At 37.6% G+C, this 24,603-nt stretch overlaps 1 protein-coding gene across 6 annotated transcripts in view; it reads right to left on the reverse strand.

The window, feature by feature from the left end:
• The window catches only part of ETV1 (ETS variant transcription factor 1), a 66,409-nt gene that overhangs the window by 26,671 nt on the left and 15,135 nt on the right, over positions 1–24,603 (reverse strand). For all 6 annotated transcript variants that reach the window (XM_077175498.1, XM_077175505.1, XM_054632339.2 and 3 more), the window contains 2 exons: positions 5,341–5,470; positions 3,605–3,793 (listed from right to left, as the gene is read on the reverse strand). In XM_077175498.1, the coding sequence (XP_077031613.1) occupies positions 3,605–3,793; positions 5,341–5,470 (319 nt within the window). The remainder of the gene's footprint in view (positions 1–3,604; positions 3,794–5,340; positions 5,471–24,603) is intronic.

Below are 24,603 nucleotides of genomic sequence, written 5' to 3' on the forward strand. Positions count from 1 at the left end.
AGTGGCTGTATCACTTTCTCAATAACCAACATTTTGCTTATGATCATGCCAAGTGCTCCCATCAGGGTCACTGTCACTGTACAACAGCGGCAAGCAAAGAAACAAAAATCCCACCTATTAATACCAGCTCTAAGACCCGTCCCCACCACATCCTCTTTGCTTTCAATATCTTCCCTCAACAGAAGAGGCAAACAGGAAATGCACCAGCTCCAAAACAGTAGAAAGACTGACATTCTACCACAGTGACATGACGGAGGCGTAGTTAGAGTTCTCTGCTCTTTCACAAACGTTAGCAACATCTTGCTCCTACTCTAATATACTCTCACCCATCTTACTGCTACACAGAAATCATTCTGACCACAAGAAACACATTTTTTATAGAGTGTTGTCTGCTCTAACATTTGGAAACATTCCAGGGTAAAAGTCCACTGTTCTGTCCTCTCAGGGGTAGTGTTGTGAGAGATCGATTCACAAGGATGTCACTGCACTCCAGCTGTAACAGGAAGGGAATGTCAGCACCCCCGTAAAAGGAGAGGGTGCAAACTTTTGCTAGGACAATTAATTACCCTCCTGCTTTAACTTTTCCCCTTGGTTATTTCTACATGAAAGTTGTAATCTGTACAAGCCACACTGCCATTTGGTATTCCCAAATGCTCTTCAGTAGGCAAAAAAGAAGAGAATTTCATTTCAAATTATCTTGTTTTACATGAAATGCTACTCTCAAGAGCCTATGCTTGTTTTCTCTTAGATAAAACCTATCTAACTGAACTAAAAGGCCTGAATGTAATTACTTGGACATCTGCAGGTTCAGAATCATACAGAAGAATACCAGGATGCTTTTTTCCCACTGGACCCTGATGAACTGCATGATGTCTTCCAGTTATCTCCTGCAGATTACCACAGTAGTAATCACCACAGCAGTAATATTGTGTCCACACTAACCAACAGCAAATGCAATGCTCTTGCAACAAACTGTTTACTAGTCCTGTTAGCACTTATTACAAACAAGACACTTAAAAAAAAAAAAAAAAAAACCAAAAAACTTGTGCCTTTCTTTGGAAGCTTCTTACTGTCACACAAAAGAAAAATGGAGACCTGAGCTTCTTGAACTTCGGGTCTGAACCAGCTTTGGTTCACGCAAGCAAAAGACTTTCTTTTGGAGAAAACTGTGTGAGTGAAGTACAATGCAGGAGTTTGATTGCACAAGCAATAAAACCCTTGACTATCAACTCATAGGTAGTTCATATTTCTACAACAATTTAAACTCTATTACCATCTGTCATAATACTGCTGTAACTTGTTCTGACAAATATTTACTATCATAGCTTAATTATAAATACTGTGGAAACTACAGAGATAGAAACTATTACCATGCAGTAGTGGAGACAAAATGAATTTTTCCAATGCTGCTGTAAATACTATAATTTTTGCAGTAGAAAGAGTACTGTGCTGTAACATTGGGGTTTGCAATTCCACCTACACCTGCAGAAAATAAACTTAGAAACTCAAATGTATTATGAAACAGTTAGGCTGACTGGCACTGCATTCATTTCCTTTTTTTCCTTTTTTCATTAGCCAAAAAAAGAAGCAGAAATTATCATTAAGAACTGTCAAGGAGTGAATCAGAAAATTGCAACTTGAAGATAAAATAAGAAACAGGCTCACTCACAAAGCCTCAAAGGAAGTTAATAATACTTGTTGTACTGGAAGCTTTGTATGGAATCAAGCCATTTGTTTATACAAGTGGATTTGTTTCCTGTTGGTACTTGTTAGGACCACTTATCGTTCATATACTCATGCCCTGTATGAAGATGTATGGGCTGTATGTACTAGATACTAATGCTATCTTGTGCCACCAATGCATGTTCCAAAAACACTGTGCCTTGAGTTATAAATGCATATATGAACTCACAAAGGCAGGTCATTTGTTTAAGTGACATTTTCTGAATACATTCATTCTAGTAGTATCTCACCTTGTAAATCACAAAAATTTGAATTTCAGAAAAATATGAAGTACATGTTTGCTTCATACACAAGATTCAAAATAAATAAGAAAATGGGGAAAAAATATCTCCCACTACAGTTCCACCTTTCTTTAAAAATGGAGAAAAATGAGATGATTTTTTTTTCTTCCTTGTGTCAGCTATTTTGGACTTTACTAGAACACATGATGTTCTATAATAGAAGATTAGGGCAAAATGCCCTAAAGAACATGGATATCAGAGATGGGGAGGGAGCAGAAATTATGTAAAGAACCTACAAAGCTTGCACAGAGCAAGGACTCCAATAGTTGTGGGTACAGAAACTATACTATGATGTATGCAAATGTCTATAAATACTGCAGCTTGACTTTGGTGTATGTACAGGAACACATTTATCCACCCTCCTGTAATCCAAACCACTGCCTGCCTTCACTGGGGGCCTTTGTGGCTAGACCACAGTCCACAGCTGGGGAGGAGAAGGGGACTCTGACAGGTGAAGGGGACAATTCAGTGTTTCTTGATGGCCAGAAGGGCTTGTAGAGAGCCTTGGTGGTATTTAAAGCTATCTCAGCAGAGCACAAAACAGCAATATTAACGTTAGCAACCTCCTTCAAAAGTGATCTGCACAAATCCCTGGAGATAACAGCCCTTATTAGAGCAGAAACATGCAAATCACACTCCCAACAGCTGTTTTTCTTTTCAGGTCTTTCTTAACTTGATAATGGTTAAGAGGTAAAACAAGTTTCTGAACATATATCTCTTTACACACCATTGGAATTTTAAATGTTCGAGAGCAATGAAAACTCAGCGTACAAAAACAGGTTCATGCATTAAAGGCTAGGGTAAATAGAATTCCACAAACAAGTGCTTGGACTGAAAAAACAGGGAAATCCACTGAACATATCTGTTGCAAAACTGAGCTAAGACAGTTGTCTGGGGATTTCTAAGATATCAAAACAAAACAGGGTGACTTAAGGACAGTTTAAGCTTTAATTCTAGTCTCTAACTCTTGTGGCTTTTACTCAGACTAATGTTATTTAAGCACAGTTTATGTTGGCATCTTTTTTTGAAATGCTACATTACAGAAGGGCTTGGAAAAATGATCCACCCTCCTAAAGAATATTCTGAAGAAGGAACACTGTAACATAGCCACTTATCCCTTAGATATGTGAACTGCTTAGTGAGAGGCCAGATATTTATAGTTAGGAACATGCTTGCTAGTGACTTCATCACCTTGAAGGGCTTTCTAGCCTCAAGTGAATCACAGAACTACAGAAGAGCCCAGGTTGGAAGAGACCTTGAAAGACCGTCGGGACCAACCTTTCGTGGGAAAGAGAGGCTAGATGAGATTACCCAGCATACTGTAACCACCCTCACAAGACAGAACCAACATGTAATTTAAATTCTGTCACTGCCAATATGAACTCATACACTAGCGCACCAAGCTGGGTGCCAGCCTTTCATAAGCACACACATTTCTGACACTACCAACTTTGCTGGTTTCCACCCAATCCCCCAACCTAAAAGGGAAGAGTGGTGGGCAGGAAGCCAGTAGTACCCTATATAAGAGCCACAACAAGAAACACCTTCTGCATGGGTCCTTCCCATGTTTTGTGTTTTACCTGTGATCCATAGGGAAGCTGTTGTCTGGAATGGACTGGGATGGAGGGAGGTGGGTAGGGAAAACGCGGTCAGGTTTAGGAGTCTGAGCGGAGTTTGGGGAGGCATGGTGCAGCGGCGACACGGGAGTGCTGGATGGCGTCGGTGGGTTGGAGGGCCTCATTCCCACTTGTGGTTTCTGATCATAGGCACTATTAGCAAAGCAAGGGAAAAGCAAGGTAGGTTATTTTTTCCAAAGAAAGAAGAAAAACCAAAACCATAGCATCTACATCCAGAAAAAAAGTCACCACAAGTGCCCCATTTAGAAGCTTTTGATTATAGTTAACTTATGAATCAGTTTGGGGCAGAAGAATTCTCAACTTTACACTAGGAAGAGCAATGAAGAAGTCATGTTAGAGGCAAGTGATTCAGCACAGCATTTGCTTCTCTGAGACACAGAAATGTATTTTTAAAGGACTCAGTCTTACAGTCACATTCTAACAGGAGGTATACAAAATACATAAAATTAGAAGCACCTGGACTAGAGCACAAAGAGCTGACAGTGCCTGTCAAGGCTCTTTTTCTTTTGCACAAACCACAAAGTGAGACAGTAAAACAATACAGCCAGAGGGAAGTGATCTGACCCAGAAAAACAATGGTATGCTGGCTTAGCTACCCATACTAGGATGTCAGCAGCCTCTCCTGACAGGTTTTTTTACCCCTCTCTCTCTCAAACTGCTGGTCCTACAAATACATAGATGCTATTTTCAAGGGTGTCTCACATCAGGAAAGGACCTGAGAACACTTTGATCATCCCTGTTTCTAACCAGGAGAAATGCAGACATTAGGAATATAGTAAGCACAAGCTTGCATGCTTTTCTACATCAGGTCCCTTAGCACCCATCAAATCCATCAACGGATTCATTTGATTTTTGAAACCAAAATCATTCCTTATAACTGGCAAAATAAAAAAAGCCTTTTCCTTTTTTTACCCCATTCATATCCAAAAAGTTAAATGCTATAATGCTTTAAGTGCTAACAGTTTTCATACTACATTGATGAGAATCAAAGCTAGATGAAAGATTCTAAAATAGACTGAAATGTCAATAAGAAATCCTTCACTGCTGACACTAAAGGAAGGAGTGACATGTAAATGCAACCAAAAGAAAGTCAATAAGGAATGAAGAGGTATCAAGCCCCTCCACCACCCACAAATAAATAAAGCTTTTATTATCTATGCCTATAAAAGAAGACAACTTGCTTTTGAATGCAACTAATGAAACACTGTTTTAAAAGGTAATCACCCAGGAATATACAGATACAACATCTGCACAATTTGTCAAATACCTAATGTGTTGCTCAGACCTGCCAATCCCTTGCCTGTTACACAGATCTCTCTTTCCTAATGCACATAATGCATTTTGAAAGTACTTTCAACACAGCTCACAGAAAACAAGATATTCCTTTCTTCTATTTCATGCTTGTACCCTGGGTTTTTAAACTCTGGCTAGCTCCCATGGAGGAGGAACGGAGGATGTGCATTTTGATGAAAAACACTGCTTTAAAATTATTATGTAAGTGTTTGACACAACTGTAAACAAATCCATCAGTGTTCATCAGCTAAATGCATTATCTCATCAGTCTCTTATCTGCTGAAGAGGTAACTTTTCTAAGATCTCTCTTATGGTTTTATTACTCTTTCGTCAGTCCTCATTTAAGCCAGCAGTTCTCACTGCAAATATGCTCCTAATTACTTTACCTGACATTGTACAGGCACTTTTCCCCATAACTGAACTTGAATGGTTGCTCTTGACTGCAAGCGGAGCCAAGTTCCGAACATGGGCTATGGGGTTCCTTCTTGATTTTCACAGGGAGACCATGAAAAGCCACTGGAAAGAGAAGGAGAATGCAATTAAAACCCAAGTACAATATCAACAATTAGCTTTCCCAACTAAGCTCGACACTGCTAATTAAACACATGATTAATTAAACAATTCTAATAATAAAAACAATATAGGAAATAAACATTTCAAATATTTCTTTGAGTGTCAACTGAAAAATAGACACCAGAGATCCTTCACATTGGCTATTATCACTTCTATTGTTTAATAGAATGATGGCCAGCATCCCATCTCATTAGCAGGAAAATAACAGCCCACTTATATTTGGCTTAACTACTGTAAATGTTGTCAGAGGCAAAATACTTCCCAGGCACCAAATGTTTCTAAGTAATATCAGAGGGTGCTTTTAGTTATAAATGCAATAGTAGTCCACTTCAAAGAGTGTCACACAAACAACTCCAAAATAAATTTAAGATATATCAGCCTCAAGTGTATGATCAGTAATGTTTTCATCCCACAGAATGCTTGAAAATTTGCAGTGAAACCCCTTGAAACTGGATGATTATATGCACTTTTAATTATAAATAACATAATTTAAAAATGAGAATAAATGGTTTAAGCAATTTTTCTTAAAAATAAACAAGATAAAATCCTGGCCTGATGAAATTCAATAGTAGATGTGATATAGACACAAACAAAAAAAAAAGTCATACTTTTTAAAAGCTAAAAAAAACCCCAGAGGAGGTGTGACAGAAACGCAGCATTAATTAGAAGCACAAGGTGGTCTGTACTAAGGGAAAGGCCAAAAGTAAAATCAAGGTTAACAAGCAAATTAGTTTACACCAGAGAACTTTCCTTATTTCATATCCAATCTTAACCAAAATTAAAGCAGAAGAAAATTCAAAGTTCACCTGACACTGACAGACCTAAGTAAGTGGCTAGAAGGACAAAGGACTAAAAGACAGGTATGTAACAGCTTGAAAACACACCTTTCAAGTTTTAAATAAAATGAGGTTGTTAATGCATTTTTGAACTCCAAGATGCCTAGAATTCAGAGATAATTTTATCACTTTGATGTTGTCACCAAAACACCATAGTATGAACATCACATTCCAGCCTGACATAGACACTTGTATCTCCATAAAAATCCACGTACATGCAGCAGTTCCTGTTAGGGAATCTCAGCAAAAAGCCAGGCTATCATTGAATACCATCAAGTAGCATCTTACGCCTTCTCTTGCACCTGAACTTGGGAAAGAAGATTTGTTAGACTACATATCTTCTGATACTAATGAATCTGCATACACATGCCAGGGTTCAGTGGGGAGATAAATGAAATGCTAAGAAGTGAGCATCAGAACCACTAAACTCTGGCATCTGTGAGTAAGGTCTGGATTCCAGGCTTTTGCATTGGGTTTTCTCATGGTTAGGCAATGTTCAGAGAACTCTTTCACAAATAGATCCTCTCATACCCTATTACATGACAGCTTCTACTACTGCCTTTCAGTTGAATCATCTGCAACATAACACTATTCTGACACGTATTTTCACAAAACTCACAAGAGTTAGCAGAAAACTTCTATTCAGCTATTATATTTTGTGGACAATACCAGTTATGTGGAAAGATTAGAAAGGAGAAGCAGACAATAAAACATATAGAAATGCATATGCACAGCACAACAACTTAGGAAACAGAGATGGAAAATGTGAACATCACAAGAAGAAAAGAATTCTTCCTGAATAAAACTGTTTGAACTTGCACTAAAAAAAAGCCCACATAGACTTCTTGAAAAATGATTCTCAGACTTAATAACATGGCAAAATGCAGCTCAGTCAGTTTTCCAAAGCAATCACAAAGCAGGCTGATATCCAGTAGTTTGTTTCAGGATGCTTCTAGTGAACTTTTACTGCTGACTCTCCCTTGTATGTCTGGTCAAATAATGCATGCATATACATTTAATGTATACGATGGGCCCCACAACTCTGGGATGCTGGCTCCAAAGCTAAGGTAGGCAATCTCTTTAACTTGAATCAAAAAATTAAAACACAACTGCAACAAGACACTTTTTTAAAGCCAGTATCACATATTTGCACAAAGGCCACATGCTGCTCTATTTTTTATTTTTTTTTTTTTTACTTTGCTACTTCCTTGGAGTTAATCTGTTATGAAAAATTACTTCCCTTATTTATTTTTAAATAACGGGAGTACAGAGACTCCCACACTACAGCCCTGTGCGGAGAACTGGCTGGGTATTTCATCACAGCGCTGAGAGCCTGAACGTCTGCTAACAGGCAGTTTTCCAGCTCACTGGCACAAGCACAAGTGAAAGCAGCACATTCATTTTGTGCAATTTGCTTTACCTTCCCACATGGAGTTGGTGCATGTAAAAGGCTGTTAAGTACTAAATTATTCCTTATCAAATCACCATCATCTGGAGTCATGATCAACACTAATTAAATTACTTTCACTGAACACGGCTCCAGCCTGCTGCCTCAACTGCGAGGTACATTTTATTTTGCTTACTGTACAGTCCTAGCAAGGTACAGGGCACACTGCTAGAAGGCATCTGTGCTGTAGTTTTAATTAAAGTTTACCTCACCTTCCTACCAGCTTTATAAGCTAGGGTAAAGTGTATCAAATCAAGTAGGTTAACACCTTCACTTCATTTAGAGAAAGCATTACAGACCAAAGTGATTTTATATTAGATCTTTATCTTAACTACAGCCAGAAAGATAATGTAGCTGTAAAATTTAAAGCCTTCCTCGGGCAGTCCCCTGACACAGTCACCATGCTAAGCTTTATCTGTAACTCCACTTTTAGAGGTAGAAAGGAAAAAAGATAGGCTGATAAAAATACTTACTGCTTTTTGGGGGCCTTTCTTGAAGGCTACTTGCCCTTTCAGGACATGTCTTAAGTGTGGCTGAAGATGACAGACTTATTTTAACAATACAATTTCAAACATTCAAAGCGGTTTTCATACCATCACTGAAACCCTCTGCCCGTCACTTCTGATTTTAGTGTGACACTCATTCTATAGTGCACCTATTAAAAGAGAATTTAAACATACACTCTTTTGCTAAACTGGATTTTATATTATGTTCTCAATCTTCTTTCTTTTGAGGAGAGCAGGGTTGCTTATTTATACAATCTAATTTTAGTGCAGCATACCAGCTACCAACACATTCATATTAACAAAATGCCATTTTAAACAACCATCTCCTTACCACTTCTTTCTTCCTGATGGTAAATTCATTTTACTTAACCCCAGAACAAGAGTCTCAACCCTATTAAAGTAAGGGGCTCTCTGCCTTAATAATGGTCTTATTAAACAGTGACCAAGGGCCAAGATTTCATCCCGAGTGATTACTTACAGATAACTACCTCCGAACTTGAAAGGCAAACAATCTTACAACGCGTATTTAGATGGATGGCTTCAACACCTCATCTCAACTACCACGCAAAGTCAGGCTTATCAGTATCAGAAACAGACCCTTGCCCCACAGACCCTGTCTGGAGCATCTCCAAAGCCAACACACAGATATAAGGCAAGCATGACTGCTGCCATTTGTAGCAAACTGATGAAGGTATAATAAATTACTGTATGCATATTCTCTGTGCATAAACATGTCTATTTATATCTGCAGAGTAAAAGGGCTTGCATATTATACATAATGTGCTGCTGTACAGAACTAGATTTTATACAAAGCCATAATGATTTCCCCACAAAGTAAGCTCACATGTAACATGCAAAAGCATGGGGTGAAACCTGCCATCCTTCCTTCAGAAGTGCTGTTCTACTTTGCTATCTGTCAACAGCCTAATCCCTGAACATTTTGTTCATAATAACACCCAAAGAATGAAGAACAACACCTCTCAAATGAAGAACAATTTTATCAAGAACTCTGAAGTCAAAGGAGGAATTGGTTTGTCTCAGAGGAGTCTGATACGTACACTTTCTAGCCTGAGAAACAGGAAGTGTACCACCTCTGTACAAACAGAACTGAATCTACTTCTTTTGAGAAAGCCCTGAAATACACAGCATTAAGCAATGGCTTAAAATATTTTTCAATTCAAGAGATGACTATTCAAGATGAAGAAGAAATTAGGAATATGTTATATGAAATGGCAAGTCATTTCTCCTTTGAACAAAAAGTAACATTTTAACTTTCAAACTTCAGATTCCTGCCCAGAACACATGATAAAATCTGATTTCTGAGAAAGAATGGTTTTAAACATACTTTAAAAAGCCACGAAATATAACTGGTAATTCAGTGATGTTGGCTAATGGCAGGCAATGCTTACACTACTGACCAAAGAGACAAAGATGCCCTATCCACACTTGTGGGTCAAGAACATTTACTATATGGTATAAAATCAATTGACAGCAGTTGATTTTGTACCACACTTGCTCCTGATAGTGAACTCTGATGTCACCTAATTAATACTATATTCACATGTATTATGTTTGAGGACTTTGAGTACCTGAAGAGAAAAGAAAGTAACAGTAAGTCATGGCCTAAACACGCTGTTTCTGAGCTGTTTTTCAAATTTATGCTCTCAAATCATTCTCTAAACACAATTCTGTAAATAAACTAATTTTTATCATCAATTAAGGCAAAATGGTTAATATGCAATGTAAGTTTTGAGAGATTTCTTGAACATACTTTAATATGGGGGACTTGATTCAACAGCAAGATGAAAAGACAGAAGACATAAAAATACTTAAGTTGATACCACTACAACTCCAGGTACTAGACTGACTGAGGTGAACCAAGATAATACTTGGTAAAATTTCAAATGCAAGAAGGAAAGGCCCCTGTACTGATAAAGGCAACAGTGTCACACTCTAAATCTCTCTCTCGATACATACAGCAATGCAGCAGGCACTTCAGATACATCAGAGTCTCTCCAAGAATCTTTTCCAGTACATTTACTTCTGCCAAGCCCTCCCCTTCCCCCAACACACAAAAATCCATTACTAAAGGGTCTAATCTCAGCTATCAGCACAGAGTGCCTTTTATGGAGCCATTAAACCATTTCTCTTGTTTACAGTGCCTGAAGAAAGATGTGAATTATGTCTGTGACAAAACAGGCGATAACATTTCTAAACTGCTATCAAAATGCAAACTGAAATACACTTAAGGACAGGGACCCTAATTCATGTTTTTGCCATTTTCCTCGCTCACTATAACTTAACAGCACTCACCTGATGATTCAAACAAATTATTTATGCTATAAGTACAACAGGTAGGCATTAGTAAAAAAAAAAAATCTGCTTTTAAACAGTTTATTGAACAGTTCATCAAAGAGCATAAAATGCTAGTTATGTCTTAGGTGATAGTAGTGACCTAGCTGCTCTTATCAGAAAACATTTTTAAAAAATCCAAGCACAACACTGTGTGTTCACAAGTCCTAAAAATGCCTTATTTTTGTTACAGTCACCTTAACATTTGAATCATACATTCAGTATAGGTATTTGCTTACCTTAAGAATGAGCTATGAAACTAAATACCTTCTCTATAAGTGGGAGTGCCAGGCTTTATATATATTTTCCAAAGAGGTTTCAAAAGTGTGCATTCAACTCATGAAAAAACAGCCTTCTGCATTTTGGAAGGCATGTATTGATTATTTATTTCTAGATGATTATGATTTGAGCTTTAGAGCTTTGTAGACAGCTGCACTCTGAATTTCAACAATAAGAATCAGATTAAAGACATCAGGATGCCAAAGCAGTGTGCTCTTTCAAGTTCATTGTACTGTATATTTTGATGAGAAGTTTTACTGGTAACTTTGAGATGCTCAGGAGTCATCAGAAGCAGGCACTCGACATAGCTGACCATTCATTCATACTCCAGAGGTAATTGTGCTGCAGCTGGATGAGGTATGCAGCCTCGTATACTAACAGAACCTGAAATAAAAATATCATGTAGGAGAGGTGACAGATGAAGAGAGCTGGGACAGTAAAGGCTGGTAATCAAGAATTGCCCTCTAAACTGTTCCCAAAGATTTTGAATAAAAAGCCTATAAATACCTACGATTGCTACAGCTGAAGACAGAAGTGACTGCAAGCATGGATGACTGAGGCAAGATCTGCAGTTGTTTTCACCCTAGGTAATCTCTTGCAAAAAAACGTTTTGTTTCTGACCACTGCAAGAGCTGCAGAAATGAGCAAGACTAGAAGGCTGTGGACTGATTTAAAAGTGGCTGAAGAGATTACATCTACACAGACTCCACCAGGTTCTTCAACCATTTATCTATCAAAGTCACCTCTATCAGATCTTAGCTGAGCTCCAGTCAACTGGATTTCATTTAGGTCCTGCTCTCTGCCAGATATTGGAAGAAGTTGGTGACAAATTGGATATCTGACACACAGATATGCATCATCACTGTGGTTTCAGAGACTATCCTGGCAGTTTATAGAAAAGCTGAACATAGACAAGAGACCTGAACTTTCACTACCTTACAAATTTCACTACCTTCCTTTGCTGCTAGCAAGAGAAGGGAGGGTGGGGATGGGAGGAATCTATGCATTCTTGTCAAGTATCTTTTTGAAGAAATACATGATCTTGATATTATTCTCCATTTTACAGTTGCATCTAGAAAACTAGAACGCCTTCAAGATCTAGAATTTAGACCTAAAGAGAGCTGGGCTCCATCTAGACTCACCAAGTAGTGACCGCTCACCTGAAACAGTCCGCATGTGTGTTTGGGTATTGCTGTGTGCACACAGAGTCAAATGAAAGTAAGCATACTGAACATGCAAGCATGCCTCTGCAATGATACGTTACATATGGCCAAAATATGTGTAATACTGTAATAAAGAGCAGAAAGATTTCTTCCTCTTCAAATGGATATGTATAACTGGGGAGAAAATGGGTAAGCAGCATGCAGAAGAAAGTAGCAACTTGTAAATGTGTGAAAAAGCATGCAATAAAAAGCTAGTTCTTTCTTATGTAGTAACCTGACTCTAAGTCCAGAAAAGAAAATCTCTGGACAGCCCTTAACACAGAGAATGCTCTGCCACCCCTTGTCTCAGTGCTCTTTCCCAGAAAGTGGGACTTCATCACTGGGCAGCACTTGGCAAAGCCATTATATATGATTCCATCAATTCAGTCTTCGCCTTGGCTTCAGATCAGATCCTTCCAGCTCCTACCAGCTCAAAAGATAGAAACAGCATGGGACCTCATTTTTTGGAAGCTAGTTCTGAACGATGAGCCCAAGCACCAGCTTTCAAAGCCAACTGGCAAGAATAGAATACGTGGGCAAGATGGATCTATTTGAGAACCTTGTTTAACAAAAAGAAAATACCAGCTTTGAAGTAATCTGTCACCTTTACTGGAAAATATGCAACTACAAATGCACTTTAATAACAGTTAGAACTCATGCTGCAAAATGAAACAAATTGCTTATTTTCTCTTCCAAACTAAAGCCTACAATATTGTACATGTCAATTAATGGTCTACTTGAATCGCATGAACGCTATGCAATAGTATAGCCTTTACAATCCTTAGGGGGTGGGAAAGGATGTGGGGGGAAGGTAAAGAAAAAAAGACAGCCCAAAATTGTGGGATTTTTTCCTCAAAGCCTACATGGAATGTTCTCAGATGACATGGTATGAGAATAGAAAAAAAAAAATTATTTTGAATTTGACTTAGGAAAAAGTAGCAAGTAGGTGAAAACAAACTGCAGCAAAAGCTGGAATTTATTTTTGTTTACAAACAAGGAGTTGCAAGATGGAAAATAACAGCCCATTTTCCTACAATTGATATTGGAAAATTCTGGACATTAAGATCTACAGTAATGGATCCATCTTAGCCAGCACTGTTTGCTAAAATAACTTGCTCTTGCTTTGGAGTCAGGGTTTTTTGTTTCCTAATTTTTAAGCAAAAAGCATTACAGATTAATGACTAAAAGACAAAAGGAATGCATCGATGAAACTCAATTCTAAATTAATTGAATCACCTGTTCATCTCTAGATTATGTTAATTCTCTATATTCAACATAATTTTCCCTATCCTGACTATGATCTAGCATTAACATGAAGTCTTTGAGATTAGCACCTGAGGCCAAAAAAAGTGTTGAATTAGAAAACAGAGAAGAGTTCACTGCAACTATAGGGCACCAAGTCTGCATCAGTATCCATCAGGCAGATTTATACAAGGGCATTTATACCCAAGGAAAAGGTGACCAACGAAACATCACGAAAATGCAGGCATATGCCATTTCCCTGCAGGACATCTTATTTGACAATTAAACATTATGGTCCTGCCCCTGTTCAGCAAAGAAATTCTTCTAGGACCTTCTTCACAAAGGAAAGCAAGTGTCATTCTTTAACTGGAATTTTCTACAGCTTGTGTGCTAAGACACTAAAAAATTCTGCCAGTGTAGCTATTTCTGGGCAGCTAACCCAAGACCCTCTTGCCATGACAGATGTAGCCTCCCCTGAGAGGTGGAGGGGTTCCCAGTTAGTGTGGGAGAGGAAGCACAATATTAGAGGTTGTACGCATTCTGCTTAATAATTGGTTCACTTCTATAAATCCTCACTTTTAGTGCAAGATATCCCTGATTTGCTTATCTGTGGAGATGCAATTTCTGAAATGCTCATTAGTTACTGAGGGTACACCTGCAGCCTTCTGACACTGGGAGTCCTGAAGGCACCACTGAGATAATTCAGATATTTGTAGCCACTTCACTTCTCATGTCAAAGGACCATGTCAGTCAAAAATTTCATAGTATATTCACTGAGTATATTCAATATAACAGCAAGTAAAAAGCCCACCCAATAGGGTAAGCCACTGGGCTGGGGAGTAGGGGGAGTAAGTTTCAGAAAATATCAATAAAAGATAACCTACTCACTAAAATGCAAATGTAGAGCAATTCCAAGGCAAACTTTTCTAGAGGCTTCTAGTAAATACCTAGGTAAGGCACTAATAGGTTCTTTGTCACAAACTGACAGTGTATTTGGGCAGCTGCTACCTGGCTGAACTGCCATACAGTATTAGAAAACTGTCTCTACTCTTCTACCCTCAAGCATGGAACATTTTGGCACAATTGTGGTTAGTTGATCCCTCTTTGCCTCTATCCCCAAAAGATTTTCACTTTCCCATTAAGAATTGTCTGGAAAGTATTTTCAGGCAGCAGGAGCTGCAGTTACCAACACAGTTTCTCAACTTCCAAAAGAAGCAATCCCATAGAAATGCTGTCACTGGCACTGTTTTATTCCGATTTATGTCCCCCTCCTGCAGTGCTCTCCTTCCTTTCCAGACAATTTACCTGTCCAGCTGTAGGAGACTCACAGCTGCAGGCAGTCGAGTGGAAAGTGCTGCCAGAGGGTCTCTGCCTCCTAGCAAGTACCTCCAGGGTAAGAGTGAACCTGCTGACAAATACCAGGGGCACTGGATTACTGGGAAGAATACAAGGAAATTTGCAGAACATTGGTGGGAGGGAGAAGGGAAGGATTAAGCTAGGAGGAGTGAACTGGCTCACTTTGATGTCTGAGGAGAGCAGGTGAGGCAGGACTAAGAGCTCTCCCTGCCCCCAAAATAAACAGAGGCTTAGGGCTCTCTGGAGGAGGAAGCGGTAACCTAATAAAATTAAACCAGCTGGGTTCTGTAGCAATTGAACTAAAACACGTGGATAGCTGAAGATGATTATAGGGAGGGAAAAAAAATTCCGAAGAATTTTTAATCCCTCTACATTGCATCTGCTACCTCCACAGAGAAACAGGGCTGCTCTTCACCTGCATTTGCTTTGTTAAAATCCAGGGAGGAGATCGGGGCATTTTTTCCTACCGTTACTGATAATGTATCTGGCTTCAAAGGCTCCCAGGCACGGTGCAAAAAGAGGCAATCCACCTTTAGAGCTTCTGCTAAAGAGGAAGTTCTTAATGTAAAATCAAGCCTGGGAGAAAACTTAAATTGTATTCCTACCTGGGAATTATCAATAAAGTTAAATGCAAAGAGAAGAGCTGGCCACTATATCAGGATCTGTGTGCTTTTCTGAGGACAGGATCTCCATTTGCAGCAATTTTCAAAATTTAATTTAAATTGTGAGAGGTAATGGCTAAGCATTGCGTAGTTTCCATTACTAAAATATCCAATAATATACCAGCATTTTACACATACACACACATGCACACTTTCCACTTCAGGTAACTATGCAGTTTGACATTTCAGGTCTGGATTTAAATAGTTTTATAGAAACAAAATTATGAAGAAAACTCTGGAAACTATAACAAGCATTTTTACCAAACATAACAATAAACTATAAAATGAACAATTTTTTATTTTCTATTTATTGTTTTTAAGGTATCATCACCTTGATATTTAGGAAAGATGCCCACAGCAGAAAACAAACAGAACTGATTCTGCCTCATTTCGCCTCTTACGGAAAAGTTTCAAGGTACATCAATATAATTATTATCTTTGTTGTTCTTTTCTGATGTATTCATGCAAAGAGCTAACAACCATCTATGAATGAGAGGGCCACCAATCTTGTTCTTGCAGCTGGACAAAATGTGAAAGAAACTGGATTTAATTGCTGGTTCTGCCATAATCCAAACAACCAGTGTCAGAAGGTTGATTCTAGTTTGAAGTAGCTCAGCCTCAGGAGCCTACCCTTAGAGACCCATAACCAATGTGTCAGTTTGTGTCCCTATAAAAACAGGAATGTCCTCATAATACAAGAGCATCCTAATAAAAGATTATCCTTAAGGATAATCATGCCTGTCAGATAGCTACTCAAGTATATGCAAAAGTAAGAGAAAACAATAAATAATGAAATGGACTCCACACTGAGTGCTCTCTAGCATGAATTAGAGAACTAATTTAAAAGATTATTTACATTTTGTTTTTATTTTAGCGGCTCTCAATGTTAGGCACTAAAACTGAACAAAACTGTGTTTTGAGATTATTTTTAATTCAATTTTGCCTTTAACAATAAGTATATATTCATAAAACAACACTAAGTCAGGGTAGCTAATGGGATATTTGTTTACTTCATGTGGAGAAAGGGACTGTCACCACTTTAAATACACGTGTCCTCCATGCTTCAGTGTTCAATTTTCACAAATGTTCACCAGTAATAACTCTAACAGATCGCTTTTACAAATCATTCAAGCAAGGCTGAAATCGAATTCTCTACTTCACTACTGCAAAACCTGCAGTCTCCAGTGGAAAAGGTGCGGGCCACTGAAATAAGTCAACAGTAAAATTCAGCTCACAATTTTTATCACTGATTCAACAGGGAAACAAAGAAGCCATTGTCAGAAGTGGTTACGTCTGGGAACATAAAGTCAAGACTATATTTAAGTAGGCCGATTTTCAAAGACTCTTAGCAAAGTGCTCTTTCTGGAGCCAGTGGAAGTGTGACCACCTGCAACCAGGTGCTCGTGCTCAGCACAGATATTTAAGGCTTCTGCTGCTACTTAAAGCATTCCTAATGTATGTGAGACTTGCTGAACATACATTACTAATACACTTGCTGATGCTTTCTGAAGCCAAGCATTCCTAAAGTTTTATGATTATTTTATAAGTACATACAATCAGTTAGACTGACAATTACATGTTGTATTTCCTGTATGCATGTATACATATATTCACACACACACACTGACTATATAGACTTGTATTAATCCAGCTCCCAAATTCTAATGCAAAATGCTTGAAACTTTTTGTCTTTACAGAATACTGACACTTTAAAAAGTCCTTGCTGTTTTCATTTCTTGTATTGCTTTGGCCATGTGAAATTTTTTAACAGATTGTTAGTAAGGAAACATTGCATTCAGTTACAGCATGAAGACCAAGTATTAAAAAAGAATTAAACTGTTTATCTTTTCTAGGTATACATTATAAGCAGAAAGGAAACAACCTTTGAGCAAAGAGGATCAAATTAGCAAGACTGGGAATTGTTTTTGCACATGTAATTTTTCAAATGTCCTTGATGACGACTCATAATATATAAATTCAAAGACAAAAACCTGGCCAGTCAGTAACCTTCCTATTCGGTGACTGCAGGACTCGGCAGTAAATGTCACTGCTAGAAAATATTTCACTACATTAACTTACTGGCAACCACATTTGCTGAATAAGTTCATAAACAGCCACAGGAAAAAAGACAACCAGAAATAAAGCTGCTAATGATTCACTCTTTTCTAACATGCATAATCCTCAGCTTACAGAAGAAATAGATATGTAAGAATTAAGATATCCTTTACCAAGACAGTTCACTTCTCCATTCACCTCATCAAGGTCATACTAGAATCCAGGAACTGGTAAGAGTAATGTATTGAAGACAAAGAGAATGAAGAATAAGTGAAAGGAAAAGAAAAGAGTCCTTCTCAGGGAAAAGACAAGCCTTGATAAAATAATCAGTTTTCCATTTACAAGTTTAAACTAGGTTTAGACCATTCCTAAAAAAAAAAAAAACCACTGATGACTTCTAAATTTCAAAAGAATTAATAAATATAATCATTTTTGCATATTTATCAGCTTATAAATGGCTTCACTGTAACTACTTCCTAGTACTGAAATGCACCAAAACAAAAGGACTTAGAACCTGAAACAAGGGCTATTTTTCCTGTAAGCTTACAGAGGACTACCTCTGTCCTACATGACACAAATGTGCGTTAAGCATGTCAGTGCTTAACTGACATCTTGAGGAGTTTCACTCTCTCCTCCTTTTTTTAACTGGTATATCCCTTGAAAACTTCACAGCACTCTGTAGGAGAGCCTGATTTCTATCTCCAGTTGCTGAGGCAGCAAGCAGAAATAAAAAGATAAAAAAATTATACAGACTGCAAACACATTTTTTGTAAAGAAACATATGTGATATATAGAAGTGGATGAACTCAGCTTGCAGACTGCCTCCTTATTTTAGACCATTCCAGAGCTTATAGATTTTCAAATCAGTATTTACACTGCTCTTGAAATACAAAACTCATTTTGCAAAAACACTGCACGGAAAGGAGCATTAGGAGAATAAGGGTTTTGTATCAAAATAGAATCACAAAGACCCTTCAGTCTGTCTTGCTTGGTTTCAGTGTGAAAATACAGCTAAAAGAAGTTTATGCACATTTTAATACAACTGGAAGTGAAAAAATGTTCTAATACATACACATACTCCTGATGAAATTAACAACTATCTGGTTTGTAACAGAAATAATGGCAGTGTTAAGAAAATACTGCCGTGACCACAAGTTACAATGTGAGGATCACTTGTATTTCCACAGACAAGACCTCCACAGAAGGAAGGAGGGGAGGCTCCCTCAGAGAGGAAATAGAAGGTTTTTTCAAATCTGAGAATTCAACATTTTGAATAAAATATGTTTAATGTTTTTGTTTTCATGTAAACAGCCGTTAGGAAGTGACCTGACAGCCTTAAGAAATTACCATTTGAAAGGAAAAAGGTCTACATGCTTCATCTTTGATCTAGGAGACAGATTTATCACAGGACAGGATGACTGAAGTTTATTCATTAGCTGATAACCTTCACATGCAACCCAAGCCTTTTATCTGCAATAAAGCAGCAAACAAGGACGGGGCTCTAAGGAAAGGAAACTAACTCAGCTCGGATGAGCAGGGACATGGCAGTGGAAGGGCAGTGGGCAGACAGGGGCACAAAACCCCACAGGAAGAGCCCTGTCCAGCTGCCTGGGCTCCCCCATGCCCCACACTGCTGGAGACCATCAGCTTCAGATTGGGGCTGGGCAGTTAAACCGGTCTGCATGAGGTGTCTGCTGTCTCTGTGGATGCCCAGAGGTACCTTTCCATTAGCAATAAAATTCACATCACAGCCTGCTGGGCACTCTGAAAGAAAGCTTCCGCTTTAGAAGTTTTAAAAATCAAAAGCTATGTTCTTGATGGGGGTCTTCTAATTTGTTTCACAGGGCTACTACCACCACAAGTATTTACATAATCTGTGAGACATTACCAGTACTGCAATCCTAGAGAATCTCCAATCTTTGCACCTTCAAAGCTGGAAATTTAGTATAAAAATACAAGCAGATAAGCAAATAAACAGAAATTGCTTATTAAAATCAAAGCAAGCCCACAAATTCTCTACTATTAAGATCACAAATTAAAGGCATTACGGTCGACACTCTCCCTCATGGTAAAACTTTTTCAATAATCAAATCTTGCAATTATGGTCACAACTATATGGCAGATTTAAATATTTCCAAAAACCTTCTAGAGGAAAAAGAAGAAAACCAAAACCCTTATTAGCACAGGCTAATGCCCATCAATGAGCTACAAAATGAGTTTTCTGAAAGACACCAAATCCTAATTTCTTTTGAATGTGAATTAAGGAAAAAAAAATAGGAAAAGAAAAAGAAAGTTAACAGGTGGTAACAGTTTCAGTCGCTTTAAACAAAGGAAACAAGTGCTCAGGGATACAATGAAAGAAGCAAGGCTATCTAAGGCAACTATGAAGGGAGATAAGGTGGTCAGCATCGACTCCTCAGTCTGACCTCTCCAGCTCTTACAACAGCAATTGCACTGGACTGTCTTTGTAAAATGCTTTTGAGATCTCCAGATAAGTGATCATTAAGAAAGCTGTGTATCTCACAGCAGAGTGATACATGCATTTCTGTACCTACTTCAAACCAGAAACAAAGATGTTAAGCAACATGCCCAAGGTCATGCAAAGCTAAAGGCAGGAACAAACCGCAGAGCCCCGACTCTCACAGCCCTTAAGAAAGAATCCATCACAGTCGGGCATGGACTAAAAGAAGTAAGCAAATGTCTCTCTATTTGACAACATCTGACCTATGGAAGGAAGTAGTTTCAAGACAAGTGGCAAGAAACAAAACACAGCTGCAGCAAAAGCCCTACCAGGGAATAGCTCAGCACCAGGAATAAGTAGCACCACCTTGCAGGATATTTGTCAGACTGCCTGCTGTAACACCACACTGGCAGAGCTACACTCAAAGAAAAGGTTATTCCAGACACACAGACTCTAAATAAAGGCATAATAAAATAAAATAAAATAAATCTCAAAAAAGAAACTCTGAAAAGATGCTGGTGTGTGCAACTTGCCACAACCAAAACGCTACCAACTGTAATTTCTAGAACATTGTGCACTACCAAGACATGACTACCAGCTGCCTATGAAGTGAATCATCACATTAAAAAATGACATTTTTTTTTAGTCCACAAAAATCTCTTCTAGAAGCTGCAAAATTAAACTATTCTGCATGAAAACCAAAACTAATTCCAGTAAATATACCTCATTTTGACTTCAGTAGACCTGTCACTGTATTCTGTACACTGTATTCTATTCAATACACCTAGTATTCTGGTGTTTTCTACTTTTATTGTGTGGGGTTTCTTCTCCAAAATATGTCAAAAGAAGGGAAAATTAACCTCTGTCAATTTCTCACCAGCTCTTGCCATACTAAAGCAAGCAGAAAATGCTCTTCTAATTCTGAAATTCACTTTTGAAATTTAAATCACAAAAAGAAACAGAAAGAAAATAAACCAAAAGAAGCATTTTTTAATATGGTAATGTAAAAAAATAATTCCTTTGTATGCTGCAAATATATAAATAAATATTAAAGCTTTTTCTCATTTAAACTGCATTTGGAATATCCTACACCATCAGTTAAAATGACAGAAGAATACAGCTACCTGAAGCCTATGTAAAGAATCTCTCTTTAACAGGCTTTTAAAGATGGAAGCAGAGCATCTAAAAAGCACATCCCTGAATAATTTAAGATTCCTGGCATCTACATTGAAAGCGCCCCTTTACTAAACCTGGAGGAACAAAAAAAGAGGTAGGAGAAAGAATAAAGGTCATAAAAGATCAGTGACAAAATCACTGCTAAAAAAAGTATTTTTTCCTATCTTAAAATTTAATCAGACGTGGAGAAGCATGGATTTTTACAGCCAGCCCTTCCCATTTACTGTCAACAGATGTGGTCTAACACTAACATTTACCCCTTGGCAGTGGTAAGGTAAGGCTGTGATGATCTCGGAAACAATACAGGAACAAAATAAACAAGAAGGAAGGAAACTGATCAAGAAGGTGAAGCACAAGACAAATCCTCATTAACTGAAACTCCGTAGCAAATAAAAGCCAAAATCTAGAATTTATCATTAATTTTAAATACATAACTAACACTTCAGGGCAAAAGAAAAAGAAAGAAAACTCTGAAAAAGTAGATCCATGCAAATACATATTACTAAAACAAAATAAACCATGATTATACTATTAAGACACCAGGCAATCAAGTTTGGTGCCGAGTAATCCCCATTCATAACCAACTGTACCAAGGTCGCGTTACAATTCAGTGTTTTGTTGACAATACCAAGTTTTCTTTGCCAACTACATCTTTTAAACATCAGCAAATCCTACCTACTTCCTCTTGTGTCTGTCACAGAAACCATCCAAACAATGGGAGCAAGTAATCTTCACCTCAACAGCTATTGACTTCGAGCAAACTCAACACTTTATTCATTTTTGCTCCTGGAGTGGCAAGTCCTTGCTGTTCTACGGTATCTGAAAACCTTGCCACTGATTACAACCAGTTCAGGATCTGGCTCCTCCTCAGTATATGAAAATGGACTTGAAACAATAGGAGACCTTATCTGAGGAAGTTAACACAGGTCACCCTTCTCCAAATGTGAATACTGACTCTACATGGAGGGAAAACCAGCTTAATTAGGTTTTATGAATTGGATAAGAATTAGGAAAAAGTGTCACATGAAGTATGTTGATTAAAAAGCACACCAAAACATTCACCTTTTTAGAGCAAACAGATTTTTATATCTTTGCTTTACACAACTTTTCATGTTATTGTTAAAGAACAGTCATTAGGAAGTTACTTGAATGTTCAGCAAACAAGTGACCCACATTATAGAAGCAGATTCAGAAAGAGACAAAACCAACCTGCCTAAAACAGAATTTTTGGGAAAAAGCCTGTAGAAGATTCCTCACTCTTTCTGTGGAACTTTTATTTCTTGTGAGAATGAAATTGAAAAACTAAGAAAATGACATATTTAATATGCAATTCAATATTTTTCCAGTATAATTTCAAACAAAAAAAACCTTTTTTATACACATTGTTGCCTCTTAGAACTCAAGAATTTCAGTGCTCAAAGAAAGTAGAAAGGTACAAGAAACCAAACTGCATTTTGTTTTTCAAATTTCAGCCAAACAAGCTAGTTGTTATCTACTCTAAATTCCACTCACTCTAAATAAAATTACAAAAAGGTTCTTTGTGATAGATATGCTAAGTTAAAAATATTTAATAAAAGAGTAAGAGAAGATGGGACTATGATGACAAAAATTAAGGTTTGAAAGTGCAGTAAATAAGAATTACTAAGATTCTTATGGTAGGAAGGGCCTCTTTCCAGAAGACATAAAGGAGTAACAAAACAAATTTTACTTTTAAACAGCTTAAAGCTTGACATGCTGGATCCTTAGCAAATAGAAATGTGCATAATTCCAATAACGTCAATAATACCACATGAAGTTATGCTGGCTGTTGATCTCACCCATAATATCTAAAGCCCACACCTAACTATAAATACACATATTATGTTTGCTTTTCAAAAACTGATTGAAGTTTAATAGCAAGTCATAATTGAAATATTCATGGTCCCAAGCTAGCTTTGAAGTTAAATCCCTGAGTGGACAAAGTGGACCGTATATCTAATCTAAACTAAATGTTTCCCCTAGTTACTAATACCAGTGCAGTTTCACTAGTTAAAATCATTATTACAGAAAATAAAGGCAAAAGCCATAGCACTTCAAGGGGCATTTAATCCTGCTCAATGCTAGGACACAGCACATGATCTTGGCATAGCAGCTCCTCCACTATCTTCCACGTCTTGTTTCAAGAGCTGATTTCTTCAGATCACCAAGCTGGTGATTTCTAGGCAAGAAAATTTTAACCCCACTCTTCCAAAACTGCCACTGTTACTGAAGCTTCTTAAGTCTCCTTTTAATGTTTCAATTTAACATCACAACTTTAAAGCCGAGACGGATCTGTGCTGTTAAATTGAAAGCCCCTTTCTCAAGCAATGAAGCTATAAATAAAATGTCATTATTTTTTCTACCTGGACTGCAGATTGTAACTGTTTCACTGGAACACTTCAGTTTTCTTTACACACTTATACACACCCCTATCTGTATCCAGCTCCATAAATGAAATTTCTGTAGCAAAGCACAGTTTAGTTTAGATGCCTTAACTCATGCGGCTGTGACCCCCTTCATCGGTATACACTTGTGTCCTTCTTCATTTTTGCCTCAATTAAATGTATTAAACAATAAATCTATGACAGCTTGTCCATTCTCTCCCACGTAAAAATAAAAATAAAAATAAATAAAATAAAATAAATTTAAGTAGATTTTTAAAAAAAGGAAATCAAGGGCTTCTGCCAGACTGCTGCCAGTAATGGGCACAGTACTGCACAGTTATAGACTATATAGAGCAAGTCATTATAATGGAGTTTGAAGGCAGGCTTGGATCTAGAGAAAACAGTCACAATTGTGCTACTTCTGCAGCAGTAATTTCCCCATGGCTTTGGTTATGTTGATCTCCGTTCCTGTTTTGCAGAGCCCACAGCTACGTACATTATATCCAAGTATATGTCTGAAACTCCATAACCTTTGCCAGAGTAACTCTCCAGGAAGCTCTCCTGACCTTTACTTAAGATAAAGAAACCAACTGAAATGAAGAAATAAATGTTCCTGTGATAATACTGTGTAAGCTGTGGCTAAGGAACTTTGAAACACAACAGCATTAATAAAATAGCCATATTAGGAAAATTTCTTTATCACCAAAAGCAGTGGCCAGCTTCAATAGGGCTTTTCATAGTCCACAAATTATTTTCCAAGAATCATTGACTTGTTGTGTAACGATAATTGTGGGTTAATAGAAGCCCCAGTTGAACTTTGTACTCTTACACAAAGGCATATGCATGAATGACTATATTTGGACACAGATCCATATGTAAAGTAACATATCTGATTTTCAATGTATAGATTGTTCTCTCTTTTGTATTATAATTTAATTAAAAAAAAAAAAGTCTTTGAAGACAGAGGTAAAAAAAAAAGACACCTCTCTTATAAAAGGCAATTTTCAAAGTTTAAAAGTGACCATGATTGTTGGTTAGCATATGTACAGGAACTTTGAGAGAAAAACTAATTTAAATTGTGGCTGTGCAGGGATACTATC

This window comes from Agelaius phoeniceus, chromosome 1 (assembly GCF_051311805.1).
Source record: "Agelaius phoeniceus isolate bAgePho1 chromosome 1, bAgePho1.hap1, whole genome shotgun sequence".
NCBI lineage: Eukaryota > Metazoa > Chordata > Aves > Passeriformes > Icteridae > Agelaius > Agelaius phoeniceus.